Here is a 15,521-nt window from a genome sequence, read left to right on the forward strand (position 1 = left end):
CTCAAGGCCATTGAAGTCATGTGGTGTGGCAGGAATGCTGCTGCTTCTGTCTGTGTCAGCTATTCGCTGTCCTTGGGAAAGCAAAATGGGTGCAGTTTTCTCCCACATGTCATTCCTTTACAGTGTAGCAAAAGGCACTGATTTTTAGCTGCAGTCAAATGAGATCAGAAGTTATACCAGGCCTCCATTTTACTACCCATCTCTTCACTATCACAATTGTGAAAAACTGTGACTGAGTTTATTTTACTCTCCTCTTTACAGATACCCTACAAGAATGGCTGGAAACATATCATCAGGATCTGGAATCCGTGGGGCCATGGGGAGTGGAAGGGGCCCTGGAGTGATGGGTATGGTCTTAGCGCTTTAACCTCTTGAGGAGAATCACTCTTTTATAGGCTTGTTGTAAAGGCCCTCTGCTTTGCACCCATTATAATGAAGCAGACGTTGCTAAACCAATTAATTTTAAGCATTATTTCCATCTGCAAAGCAACTGCCCACAGAAATCCAATCCAGGGAAAACTAATGCAGCATTTGGTTTATATGTGCTCCTCACTAGGCCTAGCTCAGGTATCTCTTTTTGCATATGTGTAACTTGTTATTACCTGGAGTAAGCTCTGGCCATGCCCCGGGACACTGGCTGGCTGCTTCTGTTGAATTCTCCTGTAACAATCGTGCATCCACCTTCCTGCTCGTTCTTTCCCTCCCGTGAGTCTGAATCTGGGAAGAGGATGGTTAGCAGAGTCTGTGAGAGTAGGGCAGTATTTTTATGCAGTATTGAACACAGAGAGACAAAAAGGGTCCTTGGTTATTGCAAAGGCAAAGTGCCGCTGGATGGCTTGAACTGATCTTTTGGATCCTGCATGCAGCTTTGGAGATACAAGGACCACTTTTCTGCTGTGTGTATAAGCTAACTTCTCTTTCCTGAGGAAAGGAATGGTACAGAGGAAGACTGCAACAGTGTTTTGTAAATAAATAGGTATTAGTTTTCCTGGTGGAATTGCATCAGTGTTTTCCTGAATAGAGAGATGTTCAGGTGTCACTCTTACATGATTTAATAGCATCCCACCTCTCCCTGTTGCTAGGAACACTCATAACTTCTCTGCTGAGAAAAGTCAGACTAGCGTGTTGCGTCTGGATGGGTTGGCGGGTGGTGCAGACATGTGTAAGGCTGGGATAATAGCTATCTGCTCAGACAGTATCCTCCCATTTTTTGGAAGGGTGAACTATAATCCTAACTGTAATTGAAATGTCAGTAGAGCGCGTTCACAGGTACGCTGCATAAATCAATAAATTATTGATTCATGCTCTGTTTATTTATCTTACACTCTGCAGAAAGTACAATTATCACTTAATTATAAACATGCTGCTTGGAAACAACACATTTGACTGGCTAATGTGCCCTCTACACATCAGCGTAATATCAGCACTTCAGAGTGCTATGCCTTGGTACCTCACTAACCTCTCCAGCATGGGGACAGGTGACCGGGCGTGGAGGGCAGAGGCAGGATTCCCCATCCCAGGGTGGGCGATTCAGGCACAGCAAAGGTGCAGAGCTGTGTTTGCTGGCCTGGGCTATGAAGGCATCGGGCACAGTCCTATTCTCAATGTGCACATTGCTCACTCCTCCTGATCTCTCATAATTTGATGGGCTGGTTAGAGGAATGGACTTGCCAGAGAGATGGAAAATTGTGCCTCACATCTGCTTGTTGATTTGTTCCTGTTTGCAGCTCTCCTCAGTGGGACCATGTTGAGCCTAAATGCAGAGAAGACCTTCTCAGAAATAAGGATGATGGAGAATTCTGGTATTTCCCTATCCATCCTTCTGTCTGCCAGGTTTTCTGTTTGTGTTCATTATGAAAAAAGAGTCATTTAGGCAGTTTTCTTCTCCTAGCGATGGCTCAAGGCACCCTCTGTTAGCTGGGAGCAAACAGCAAATTGGAGGCTGTCCTGGCCCCATGGTTTCAGGGGAAACAAGACCTGGAGAAATGGAGCTGGCCAAGATTAAGTAACAAGCTGGTGAAAAAAATGTAAAGTGAGAGAAGTAAAAATCCATCTCCCTGACACCTAGTCATATTGTCACACTGCCCTTCCCCACAAAGTGCCTAGCTTGAACCTTGGACTGGCTGGTGCTCCGAGGGGACAGGTGGCTGAGCTGGTCATAGAGCTTGTGCACTTGACTGCTCTGAGGTGCTTGTGTTTTTTCACTGCCTCTGATTACTCTCAGATCGAGGTTAGCCATGTGTGAGCCATCCTTTAGAAAAGCTATTATTGTTCAGAAAGGGCACACTTGCCCTGTGAGCCTCTGAGGAAAGCAGGGGAACAGCAGGCTGATCTGAGATAGGCACTGCAGGCTTGAGCAAAGCATGAGTGCAGGACAGGATGCCGAGGAGGGACAAAGCAAGGTGCAGTGGCAGAGATGTGCTAGAGATAGCAGGGCTCCACCTAGGTGCTACCGAACATGCCCTGTAATTTCCCTGAGGCTTTAGGTGCAGTTAGGGCAGCCCAAATACACCAAGAGATGATGTATTCTGCAAGGTATCAGCCCATTCAGCTACAGCCTGCAGTGCTCTCTGTAACCTCCTTTCAAAGACACAGGGGGTGAACGCGAGTACCTCACCAGTGTCTCAAACTGAAAGGTGAGATTTTCTCCTTCTCTGCAGGATGTCCTGTGAAAACTTCCAGGAGCAGTTTTCCTGGCTCTATATATGTAACAGCACCCCAACGTTTCTGAACTTTGGAGATCAGCATGGCACAACATGGTCTGTGGACAGGCACATCAGCCTGTGGAGTCCAGCCCTTGCCACAGGCAGGAGCAACTATTCCCCAGGTAATGAACGCTCACTGCAGTCACCCAGTCCTCCTCTCCACTGGTGCTTACAGTGAAACATTCACTCTGAGCCCTGAATTACAGAAATATTGATTGCCAGTTGTTAATGCCTGCCCTTTCCCATTACAGCACCTATCAGCTAAAGAGGGAGAAACAAAACAGCACTACTGGCTGCTGAGTTAGAACAGGAGGCTTGTGATTTAGAAACCCTAAACTCTTTAAATCAAAATGTGCTTGTCTGTCTTCTTTCAGCCACTTGCAGGAGGTGTTACGGGGGGACCTCATTGGAAAGTCTGGTCTGGCAAATATGTAGCTGATTTTACAGAGTGAGAAATACTCCAAAATTAAATGGATATGAAATTAAAGAATTGTCCTACAAAGCTCTATTTTTGAAGGCAGAAAGTCCTTTGAGCAGATAAGACCACTGGTTTTACTGCTTGTGCAAGGACTCTTCTGGCATTGCAAGTTCTGATTATTAGTAGTATTTTTAAGTTTTAATCTTATCTTATCTTACTTTTTTTTACAGCTGCATCACTGTTTGGGCTTTGTGTTTTTAATCTAAGATGGTAGCGTGTGGTCAGTGAAGGATCTTCCTTTTTTTTTTTTTTGCAATGCTGATCCCTGACTTGGCAGCAAACAGGTTTAGGCTTACAGATTTCAGCTGCCTCCTCATAACCTTGATCACCGTGTCCGAAGGGGTGATAACAAAGCAATGCCTGTGCTGCTGCACACTGCGGGCACTGGGACTGAACAAGGAGGTGCAGGGGCTGAACTGAAAGTGTGTGGGCAGAGCCATTTTCCTTGGAGCTGTGTTTTCCACCAGCCCTCTAATAAAGTTCCTGTCCAAGTACAATCAGGCTATATTGCAGCTTTCAAGACCACCCAACACAGCTACATGGCTTAAAGTCTGGACTGGTTTAAGCAGATGCTGCCATCTCAGTCCTTTTTCCCCAGTTTGGGCATCTTACTGCTTTCTTATCAGGGATGCTTCCTGTTAACCAAAACCTTGGCCAAGAAGAAGCATTTTCTTTCTGGTGCTGAACACTCTGTCTTGTCCATCACAAACACCAACAGGAAGGGGAGGATAGCTTTGGACCATTTTGTCTTTTTCTTTTATGTGTTTATGATCTCCAAGCCATAGTCCTTTTCAGCTCAACCACTGGGTCAAGTGGCCAATTAAGAATCACTGCTTTTCTGCCTCGGGGAAAGTGTGCCGTGTAGGTGGAGCAGATGTAGAGGGGTTGGGAAATCTGCATGACTTTTATGATTTTGCCAGAGATTTCTAGGATGATTAATGTGCAATTAGTTTAACTCCAGATGCCTCAACTCCTACTGGTAATGTAGAGACTACAGTGCTCTGTTGTATTGAAAGGATCTTGGAGCAGTAACTACCTATTCCTCTGGGTACATATAAGCAAGATCTTACACAATAGGCTAGTACGGGGACATCTATGTGGCTACTATTAATCTATTAACACTTTCTCAGCAGGTGCAGTTTCAACGAACCCTCAGTATTTTTTCAAAGTGCCAGATTGTGACCCCAAAACCTATAATGTAGTCATTTCACTCATGCAAAAACATGCTGAGGACATGCAGGATGCAAAAAACCTGAAGATTGGCTTTTATATCACCATGGTAAGCACAATCAGATATCATGTAGGCACTGTTGTTTTCTGTGTGGCTTATTATACCTGTACATGAAAGTGAAAAACTGAATTACCTTTTGGGCTGTAAAAAGAGAGCAGTCAGTATTTGGAGTGAATTTCTGGATGCTTTCTATCATAGAACATCACAGGAGAAGTAGGTAGGCAGGCTTAGTTTCCTTTATTCATGTCTTAAGAGAGGAAAGGTTGACCTTTTAGTTCTGTAGCTTTAAGGTCTGTAGCATTCCAAAACAGCCCTGGGAAACTCGGGGAGTCCCCAGGTTGCAAGATGTGCCAGGGCAACATCCTCTATGCCCAGCAGTACTGGTGACTTGCCTTGCTGGCCTGGCACAAGGCATGACAGCCAGCACTAACCACAGTGCTTGAGCAATACTCCAGGTCTAGTAGGGAAGCAAATGGCCTCTTGTTCCCCAAAATGGGCCTGTCTTACTCACCCCCCCTTTTCTATCACAGAAATGCCATGCAAAAGCCATTTGCAAAATGCATTTGCTCAAGACCAGAGCAGAGGTAATCCACTCAGTTATCTGGGACCTCCACTACAATTTCCCTGTTTTTTTTTTTTTTCTTGGTGACCGTCGGGGGAGGTGCCACTTCAAGGGCAGTTGTCAGAGCATTACCAGGCTTATTGAAAGTGCAATTACTAGCGTTACTAGCGTGGATGGATGCTAGCCTTTTCCAAAGTGTTTTTGTTGTTGGCTGATGAGGGTGGGAAGGGATTGTTCTTAACCTGAAGAATGAAAGGAAGCAGAGATTGCTGTGACCCTAACTTCACATTCTCCTGATCACTGGAGAGGTTTGCCCTAGTCCCAGACTTTGAATAATTGATGCCATAAGTCTAACAGCTCTTCATAAAGGAAGAGCATGGCTTTGTGGCTCATAAAAAACAATGTCTGAGAAATAAAATAAAAAGAGCATCCCTCCAGCAAATGGAATTCACTATCCCTGCGCAAGGAGATCCTCTGCCCAGTGCAGATATCAGGCCTGCAGGATTCCATGGGGCCAGCTGTGTCACTTGGAAAGAGCTGCTGCTCCTGGTAAATGGGGCACTCACTCCTTCCAGCATCCTCATCAGCTGTCCCCTAACAGTCACCTAATATGGAGGTCCCTGCATGCTCTTGCCTGAGCATGTCCACCTTGATTAGTTACATATTTTAACAGAAATGACCATCACTGGGATGTGATGGCCTAGGTCTTGGGTCCCTTGAAAAGAGGTTGTTTAATCAGGAAGTAGACTAGGGGACAGATTTCCTCTATTCTTACTTTATATTTAAAATTTCTTTCTTCTCCTCCAGTTGATGCTCAGGTGTGTTCATTTAGTTTTTCTTTCTCTTGGTATGTTCCCAAGGATGGATGAAATTTGATGAGTGTGTCAAGTCTGGATGACATGGCCTCTGTGGGCTGTCAGCCCATAGCTCACCTCAGGCTCAGTTTGGGCTTCTGATCCTGGGTGATCTCCTACACAGGAGCTGAAGGGCAAAGCCAGAACTGACCATTACTGTGGAGCACCTGGTCAATGAGGGAATGGGTACAGATGTGCTGCTCTGTCCCGTTTTAGCTTTTAGTCATGTAATTATATAGGTACAAATCCACACAGCAGATTATACAGAAAATATTCCCCAGTGGACACTGCCTAAGTATTTTAACATTAGAGCTGGTCTACCAGCTCCTCACAGCCAGCCCAGCGTCCTTCCCTGGTAGCAGCAAAAGCCAAGTCCAAGAGCTAAAACCAGGAAAGGTGCACGGTGCTGTTCCCTTGGATTATTTCCCAGTGTCTAACCTCAGTGCCTGAGGGCAGTCAGAGGTGGCATCTTTGCGTAAAAGTTTACAAGGCGTTTTCTTTGCGTGAGGAGAGAGAGTGCAATTGCTAGGATTCATGTGGCTTTACTCTTCCTCCCTGAACTGCTTTCGCTGCCATTATTAATTAACAGCATCATTCATTGTTCAGTACCTTTTGGGATACGTCAAATTGTTGCTGTGAAGGAAAAAAAAGTATTCTCCCTTGGCAGGATGAGAAGGGAATGCAGTGCGGGCAAGGATGCAAACCAGAATGGACATATCTGATAGCTCTAGGAAGCCTTTGATTAAATATAGACGTGGAACACTAATACATGGCTGTGAGGGAAGTTTAACGTTGTGTGATAGAGCTGAGCAATGTATAGAGGCTGATTCTTATCTCACACCAGTTTTTACTCCACTGAGATATTAATCTGCTTCTGCTTTTTACCAGAAGGAATGTGGAATGAGACCCAAAAGTAAAAAAAGGATTACACCATTTATTTCTTTGCAGCACTGCCCACTTCTATCTACTCAAGATCCGACCCATAATATTTGGCAGTCTACATACCTCCCAGCTGTCTGTAACAGTAGTCATCTTTTTTTTTTTTTTCCCCCCAAAATAGCAGTTTTATGTTATTTTCTCCCAAAGGCATGGCTCATAAATAACTCTGCCACGCTGTATAACCATTCTAAATGGAATTTATACACGTTGATGTATTTTGGTGAATATGTTTAGTAAGGGTTTTTTGTTATGCTATCTTTACATGTCATCATAGTAATAGTTGTTGCATTATATTTGTTTCATCTCAGCAAAAATACTGGAATAACAGAAGAAAGATGAGAATATTCTGTTTTCTTGTGACACTTGCTGTAAGGTTTGGGTTGTGATTCTTGGAAGCACTGTCATCTGGGTGAGATGCTTAGTCTCCGACCACTCTGAGTCACGCTAGATCTCAGGGAAGTTTTAGTAAGACTATTCATCCGTGATTCCTTCATGAACTCCAGTCTGCTTAATGTTAATTGAAGTTCTCTTCAAATTAACTTACATTCATTTTGCCTTCTGTTTCTTTCAGTTCTTCCACCCTTGTGCATTTTTGATGTGTCCTTGAACAAAGTTTGTCACCTGGATGGGCTTTTCATGCCACTGGGGAGGTTAAGGCATGTAAGATGGAGCGTATATTTAGAGAGCTGAGGGAATATAAGGCTGCTGTGGGCGCACTTGCTGATTTACTTTGGTTCTTGACATGAAAGGGAGATAGCCAGCTATATTTTTCTTTCAGAAGGATTCCAAAGTTCTGAAACAAATTTTTTCCCTGAATCGAGACGTGACCAGCTACTTTCTCTTGAGCCCAGGAACCTATGCTGTCATTCCTACTACAACAGAGGACCAACAATTTGAATTTCTCTTACGTATTTTCATGAAGAATCACAACTACAATGAGTAAGATGATAAGTACTCCTTATAGCCCCCAGACTTACAATGTGCCAGGATTTAACAATTTAATGTCAAGATAACTAATGTGGCAATTTGCTTTTAACGTACTCTAGAAGCGTGTTGGGAAGACACAGCTGAGTGGTAAGCACCATGTTGAGGACGATCAGATGTATAGTCAGATGCATAGGGGTGGCCACTGCAGAACAGGGCAATAACTCATCTGCAGCCACCAAGGGGCTCAGCTTTGGTACAAGGCACCACACAAGCGAGCAATAATTGTGACATATGCCCCCCACCCTGATTGTGGAGAAATCTGTCTTTACTGAAAGGAGGACTGAGAGCTTGATTCTCTTAACAGCTGTTAGGTAGTTTTTATGCTATGCCAGCTGGCCACAGGGCAGATCAGGTCCCATTCTGCTCAAAGTGGAACCTAAAGAAACAAAGAGCAGTGAAACACCTTGATCATTTCACCCAACCATCTCACAGACAGGCTGGTAGGGCTCCCTGTGGGTATGAGAGGGGCCTCAAAGAGAAGTTTAGTGGAAAAATGGTATCTTAGTTCATACAAAGGCAGCTATTATCACATTTTTACATAAATATCTGGGTGTGCATTACGTAAAGAGCAAACCACAGCATTCAGCCTTACCAAATGACCTTCAAGCATCAGATGTTCAGTGGCTTTCCTTCAGTAAGCTTTATAGTGGAGGTGATTGCATTTCTTACCTCATAGGCCCATATCTTAATAATGAGATTGCTTTCTAGGCTGTGGCCCCTGGCAAAACCAGGCCAGAACTAACTAAGGCGACTCCTTAGTTATGGAAAACAAACATACGAAGTCATAAGAAGACTGGACTGCCTTCAGCCTGATGAGTCATTCATAAGATGGGTCAGCCTTGGGAAGCAGCACTTTCCAGGAGAGCCTCTGACCCTCACAGATCCTTGAGCTAGACCAAGCGTGGGAATCCCCTTCCCGTGGGTCTCTGCAGCACTCATCTATATAATAGTGCAGATGCTATAAAAATAGCACCTGGCTTGCCTAATTACTCTACCAAAAGCAAAACTCAAGGATTGAATGTTGATCCTACGTAAGTCTCAGAAGGCATCGTGACTCCGGCTCAATTTCAGGCAGTCTGCAGACATTTAAAAGATGTTGCCTTTTAATAGCCCAGATGCTATTTTTATTCCTGACTATTAAACTAGGCAAAGAGAAAGCAGGTGAAAATTTGATGTGGCTCAAGGCAGGGCAACCCTGTCTTCTGTGTGGTGAGGTTAGTCCTGGCATACTCAGAGTGAGATAAGTTACCCTTTTTCTGCTGATGGTACCATCAGGGCTGGCTCGGGGAAGGCAGTGGCCCCAGAGCAGCCAGGGACTCAGAGCTGCTCATATCTGCTTGCACAGAGAGACCCAGGACTGGTGCAACAGGTTTGACTGAACTGGGACAGGCTGGGAGGTGTGTGTGCTGAGCATCGTGTGGGGCCGCGGGCTGGGTGAGTGCTCCTGTTGGTGCCTGTCTTCTGCCACATCTGCAAACCAGGGCTCTGAAAAGGCCTGTTCTCTCCCGGTTTGACTCTTGTCGCTCTTTTCTAGGACCTCAAACATGCCGCCCAACCCAGTGCTGCCGAAGGTAAGAGTCTGTGAAAACTGGTGGTGGTGAATGGTTCCCAGGAAACTGACCATTTGGTAGCCACCTCTGCTGATTCCTCTTCTTCCTTCCCTATTAGACACCACTTTGCTCTTCTGTCCTTTCGCCAGCCAGTACCTGTCCCAGAGTTCAACTCTGGCACTGTGCGACCTTGCTGGGAGAGCACGTGCCCAGCTTGGGGTACCTCTCTGGAGAGACAGGAGTGACAAGGAAGCCCTTCCTCTTCACATATGTCTCTTTCAGAGTCTGATCTTTGAAGGAAACAAATCTTATACAGTCCCTCTGTCAGCCTGTCCATTTCTCCTTTTCACCTCGCCACCTCTAACACTGACCGACTAAATACAGCAGGGGAGGAGAGCATTTCAAAGATACTGAATTCTTGCAATGTCTGTAAAATGGGTATGTATCTAAGGAGGAGAGAGGGGGAAACTTAGATGAAAAAGTCACAGCTTGAGTTTGACCCCTTTTAAAAAGACCTCACACCTGACGGTGGGGGTCATACATGCCTTTCCCATGGGAATGGCTTCATTTAAGTGCTTGCACCCTATAGAGCACAAGACTCCATAGAGGTGAGGCCCAAAGCAGATTCCTCCTGATTTTCATCAGGGTATCTTCACAGACATAAGGGAAATTACACTTCAAAACTGGTTGCGCCTGTAGTTTAACCCACATTTCAGCCTGTCTAGCCCAGCTACCATCTCTTGCTGGACTTCCTCGCTGTGAACTGTGCACATTGCCAGAGCTGGTCCAGTCCATGCTGCCGTCTCACAGGTTGCTTGCAAAACCCTGCCGCTGAGAGGCTGTTATATATAGCAGTGCAAAGTCACTGTGGGTCTTTGAAGCCAAAGGTGTAAAGCTGCTGCAGGAGAACAGAAAAGAGAGTCCTTTCCTCGTGATTCGTTTTCCAGCCCGCAATTAAGTCCCATTAGAGGGGTAGTGTAAATGGTGGCTTATTATCTCTTTCCACTGACAAGCTGTCAGTTTGCTTGGCTGTTGTCATTAGCCAATGTTTTGACTTTGATGAATTATGGTACCCACACTTTCTGGTCTTGTTCAGGTATTTGGGCTTCACTAGTGTGAATTATCTCACACAGAGATAATTGGCATTGGGGCTTAGGCTTAGATTTTTTTGGAAACTTTATAATGTTAAGGATAGTTCCTCTTAGTGCCTGCTGGATCTCCTCACCAAAGGGTTTAAAAAAAATTCATTTAACCATTGAATTGCAATTGCTCGGGTACAGTCAAGCTAGACTTGGGGTTGAGAAGGTACAAGAGAAAGGAAAAGTCAACTCCTGGTCTATTTTTTTCAGTCACGTGAATCTTCACGTGCCCTAAGCCAGTGGTTTCAACCGAGGGCCATCAATAAAGGTCAGGCTTTGTATCTATACTCATGTATTGACTTGCTGAACTCCGCCCTGGATGTATTCTATTGTCTTCCTCAGGCCCTGAGCTGCTCCTTCCTGGTTGTACTAAGAGATAACTGGAATCCAAACTATGCTGCTTCCCTCACTGCAGTAGCTGTTCTTTGCTCCTAATCCACTTTACTTTCAGGGTGTTAAAACTGCAGCCTGTACTGTACATTCCTGCCCTCTCTAAAGTGTTGTTTGGATCTGCAGACTTCTGCTTCCAGTAGTTTCGTAACTGAATTATTTATTTGTGTATTTTGTCTTTGATCCAGGATGTACCAAGACAGAACCAGGACAGGTCGTATAAGGCTGTATTCCTAAGATACGCTAAGCAGGTATCCTATCTAAAACTCTTGCTGAAAAATAAAGAAGGCATGTGGATTTGCAAAAAGAAAAACTGATCTCTGATGTTGATACAAATCCATTTAGAAAATGTTTTTTTGAAATGTAGCTCCATCCTCAAGTGGATACCCTGAAAACAGTATTGATTGAGCTGCCAAAAACCCCAGAAAAATGGGACATTCAGCTGGGATAGATTGGCTAGCCCCATATATCAGTGGAGGGTTGGAGATTTGTAGTTGTGCTGGAGATAGACTTGCATGTGTCTTTTTTCTTTTTTTTCTTTGGCTTTGGTTCGTTTATTTACTGAAAGCAATTAGAAAGCTTTGGGTATTCCCCTCTCTCATCAGCATCATTTTCCATTTGCCTTCGCAGCATTTGGAAACCAGACATCAGTCAGCATTTGAGTAATTGATTCCTGCTCTTTCAGAGCCAAACTCTGTGTGTTCACAGGAGATGCTTTTAATGGTTTAATAAACTGTTATAAAGAACTCCTCGACTTAGTAAAGAGGGGAAAAAAAAAAAAAAACATTACCAAAAGTCTTTGCACAACGGACCTCTTGCAGTTAATAGTTATATCAGTATATGAAGGTGAAAATGAACGTGGGCTGCCATGCTGAATGCCCTGGGGGTGTCTCAGGAGGGAGGCAGTCAGATTCACCGATGGGCAGCTCAGAGGGAAGCAGCAGCAGCCCCTGTGCTCCCAGCCCACTCACTCCGCTGCCTGCTGTGCCTGCCCTTTGGCAACTCCCCAGCTAGGGGCTGGTGAAGTCAGCAAGTGTTCCCATCACTGCTGAAAATACCCTATGGTGATGTGAGTGCCTGTAACTCCCCTGCAGACTCTAGCAGGGCAGGACAAAGAGTTGGCCCAACAGTGTGGAGATCTTTGGTGTGCTCCTGCAGGGGTGCTGCTGCTCCTGTGATACAGGGAGAGGTCCTTCTTGGTTGCCATAGTGCATGAGTAAAGAAGTTTCAGGCAAAAGCGACACGGGAGAAACCTTTATGCTCACAGACCTCTCTTTGCATTTTTTTCTGCATTAGGACTCGGCGATTGATGCCTCGCAGCTGCAACAACTCCTTAATGAAGTGTTCCTGCAAGGTAAAGCTTTTAGAACTCAGCTAATGTCTTTGGTGCTTCCCTATCCTTAGTCTAGTGTAAATTAGACATAGGATTTAGTGGTGTCCTGATGGCCCTCAAAAAATCCTCAGCATGGCTTACTGCACTATTGTATATTGAAGAATGGGAAGTGCCTCTACCAGGGTTCCTTTACATGCACAACAGTTTGGTTTTATTTGTAAAGAAAATCAAAGTAATATTCACATGAAGAAAGCAATGCAACCCAGACCAGCTGCTAACAGACTCTTTAAGGCACGGCCATTGGCAAAGCTGTGCATCTGCTTGACAGACAAATTTCATCCTCCCCTCCCAGTTCTGCTCTGCAGACCTACCCTACCCCATGCTGCCCTTCTCCTGGATGTCCCTGCAAGCCCCATGGGTGCCCCTTCCTGCTCTGTGCCCTACCAATTGCAGCAGGAACTTGATCCCTGGCTGGGCTGCACCAGTGAGTGCCCCAGGGAGCTGTGCCTCCCACTCTCCTCACTGTCACCCAGTTTCTCCCAGTTCAGCCCTGGCCTGCATCGCTCCTCAGCAGAGGCCTCAAGCTGGCTTTCAGCATTTCCCAGCCTTCCTAACCAGCATACCTTGAAGCTAGCACGAGACAGGGGCACAGCCGGAGGGCTTGAACCAACTCAGTCATGCACAAGGCTCAGACTGCTCTTGGGACTTGCCAATTCAGCTTAAATGGCCTTTCTTGTCACTGTCATTTCCCTTATCCTTATTTCAAGAGGGAAGAGTTTCCATCGGGGCAGGCAGGTAGGTGGGCAGAGACTGTGCAGAGCAGCTACCTGTAAGCCCAGACAGGGCACCGGTCCCTGGGAATGAGAACACCAGAAGAGTCTGAGACACATCAGACTCCCTCAATGGACCTCAGCATGGCATGTAGCCCTTGCTGCTGTTTGAGAACCTGAGCCAGATCTGGGGCTTTTTAACTATGTGAGCCTTCAGACTGGTGTTCTCCTTCCCTCTGAATGGTGACCTGATGCCTCTGTCACCCCCCCCCCCCCTTTGTCTCACTAATTCCTTCAGTTTTGTCAATGCTTGCAGATGAAATGACCAGCCTGGGAGGAAGATTCAGCTTCGATTCATGCAGAGGCATTTTAGCTCTGATGGATGTATCCTTTCAGCAGAAGCAATAAACTTCTCTGGTGCTGCCCATCCTTGCCTTGAGTTATGGCTGAGCTGAGCGTCCCAGTGTGAGAACCTACAAGTAAATATTAGCCACAGTCCTCAATAAATAACTGTCCCAGAGTCTATGCAGGACTTTGCCATGCATGCCCTGGCTCTGGTGTCTCTGCTGAAAGGTGAGGTTCAACCTTCTGCTACCTGCCAACTCTTTGCTCTCATGTTCCCCTCTGCAGGGTCCAGGGCTTGGCTAAGCTTCCCCCTTGGGCGCAGGGTCACAGGCAGAGCCCGAGACGAGGAGGCAGCACAGAGCTCAGGCATAGCTCGGCTCTTCCATCATGGCTGCAACCACACTGGCCTGTGATGGCAGCTCGAGAAGCCTGCCAGCACTGCCAGCAAAGCTGGTGTTGGGGGGAGAAGCGCTGTCACTGCCGAATCACAGGCACTTGCCTGGCAGGCCATTCATCCTTTCCGGTGTACCTTCCCTATTTAGATGGATCACACAGTCTTTTTACTGTTAACAAGACAACACTGGAAATACATTGCTGGCCGTTGTAGAACAAGAAGGCTTCTTGATGAAAACATAAATTCTCCCCCGTGTTTTTTTCTCCCCCTTGCTTGCTCACTGTCTCTTTTCTTCCATGCCTTGAAATAACTTTGAGACATTTTCAGACCTTTACAAACTGCCAGGGAATGAATAAAAATGACCAGAAGTCCCTCTCTCTTTCTAGCTTTCTGCATCTAGCCAGTGCAAGAGACTTTTCCCCCTTTCCCAAGCCTCTCCTGGGCTAAGTGGGTGCTGTGAAGGCATGGCACATGCAAAGAGCTGACAAAGCCACTGCTCTGATTTAATTCAAGATGGATTTTTTCATTCTCTGGGCTGCATACAACCCATGTACAGTGTGACCTATCCTGACCTGCAAAGACAGGATCAGCTTTTTTCAGTCAGGTTTCATGGCAGCGGCACTTGTCTGCTTGTATTTCACTGGTGATGGGTTCTGCTTTCTGGGAGTTTTCACCATCCCAGCTCCATTAGGTGAGGTGCTGCATGTCTGCCCAGCACTCCTAGATGGTGTATGGAGGAGAGCAGGTCTGCTGACATAGTCCTTCGAGACTATATCTCCCTCTATCCGTGGGAGATGTCTGCTGACACGCATGGCTCCTGCAGCTCATGATGGGGAAGTGTTTTCTTGCCTGCAGCACATGCATGGCTCAAAGGCTGCTGCTGCCTTCTGACGGCAGGCATCAGGATCGGCTCCCCATGCTCTTGGGTCCTTCAGTGCCTGTTCCTCCAGGATGATCCAGGCAGAGCTAATACGGTGTTGCTGCAGAGAGGCAGGGCAATGTGCACATGTGGCCTGGAGCACGGGGTCATGTTCCTCCACAGGGGCATCTGTGTGCAGTGGCTATACGTCAACTGAACCGATCGCTGCAGGTTCCCTTGTGGTTAAAGGCACCATATAAATAGAAACTTTTTGTTGTTTGTGAGCACAAGTATGAGCAGCTGTACAATGTGCCAGAGAAGGTGAATTTAAGCATAATTGAGAGCAGAAAAGCTCTTGGCTATGTCAACGCAAAGTAACAAACAGAAGAGACTGCATCTTATGTCTTTCTTTATGTGAAGGCAGCATCCTCAGGAACGAAGACAGCCAGGTTTAGCTCTCATTAACTGTTCAGTTCTTAACTAAATGCACAGCTCAACTCGAATGGACAACTCACACTGCAGGAGTTCAGGAGCCTCTGGCAAAGTCTCACTAAATACATGGTACTCTTTTCTCTGTCAATACTGTACACTTGGGCTTTTCATCAGCAGGGAGCAGATACTCTACGATATCGAAGCACTGTGAGGGAAAAACGTCGCAAAGGTTGCATGCTTAGTGGGTCAGATTTCCATGCGCTCATGCAAAGGTTGGGATCTCAGGAAGCAGTGGTGTGTGTGAAGTGCTCCAAACGAGCAGCCGAGGCTTTGCTAGAGCAGGGAATATTGAGGAAAAAATGGGAAAAGGTAGGAAGGCAAATTAGGCTTAGAATTTGATGGAAATCTCTGTTTGTGTGCCACCACTAGTATTTTTTTTTTTAAAGCTTTCTAAGCTGAAATGAGTTTCTTGAACAGAGTCATCTGAAAAATGTCATTTCCTCACTGCTGCAGTATGTAGTGGAAATACATATGAGCCAATGAAAGTTTATCT

General features: G+C 45.8%; 1 protein-coding gene across 1 annotated transcript in view; it reads left to right on the top strand.

Annotated features, from left to right (window-relative positions):
• Positions 1-15,521, top strand: part of CAPN13 (calpain 13) — a 50,687-nt gene that overhangs the window by 24,867 nt on the left and 10,299 nt on the right. Inside the window, exons 8-17 of the mRNA XM_075749417.1 lie at positions 262-347; positions 1,728-1,802; positions 2,661-2,827; positions 4,317-4,462; positions 7,551-7,708; positions 9,291-9,327; positions 11,024-11,086; positions 12,132-12,189; positions 13,255-13,322; positions 15,029-15,097. Of these exons, the coding sequence (XP_075605532.1) occupies positions 262-347; positions 1,728-1,802; positions 2,661-2,827; positions 4,317-4,462; positions 7,551-7,708; positions 9,291-9,327; positions 11,024-11,086; positions 12,132-12,189; positions 13,255-13,322; positions 15,029-15,097 (927 nt within the window). The remainder of the gene's footprint in view (positions 1-261; positions 348-1,727; positions 1,803-2,660; positions 2,828-4,316; positions 4,463-7,550; positions 7,709-9,290; positions 9,328-11,023; positions 11,087-12,131; positions 12,190-13,254; positions 13,323-15,028; positions 15,098-15,521) is intronic.

The sequence above is a fragment of the Balearica regulorum genome, chromosome 3, assembly GCF_011004875.1.
Source record: "Balearica regulorum gibbericeps isolate bBalReg1 chromosome 3, bBalReg1.pri, whole genome shotgun sequence".
NCBI lineage: Eukaryota > Metazoa > Chordata > Aves > Gruiformes > Gruidae > Balearica > Balearica regulorum.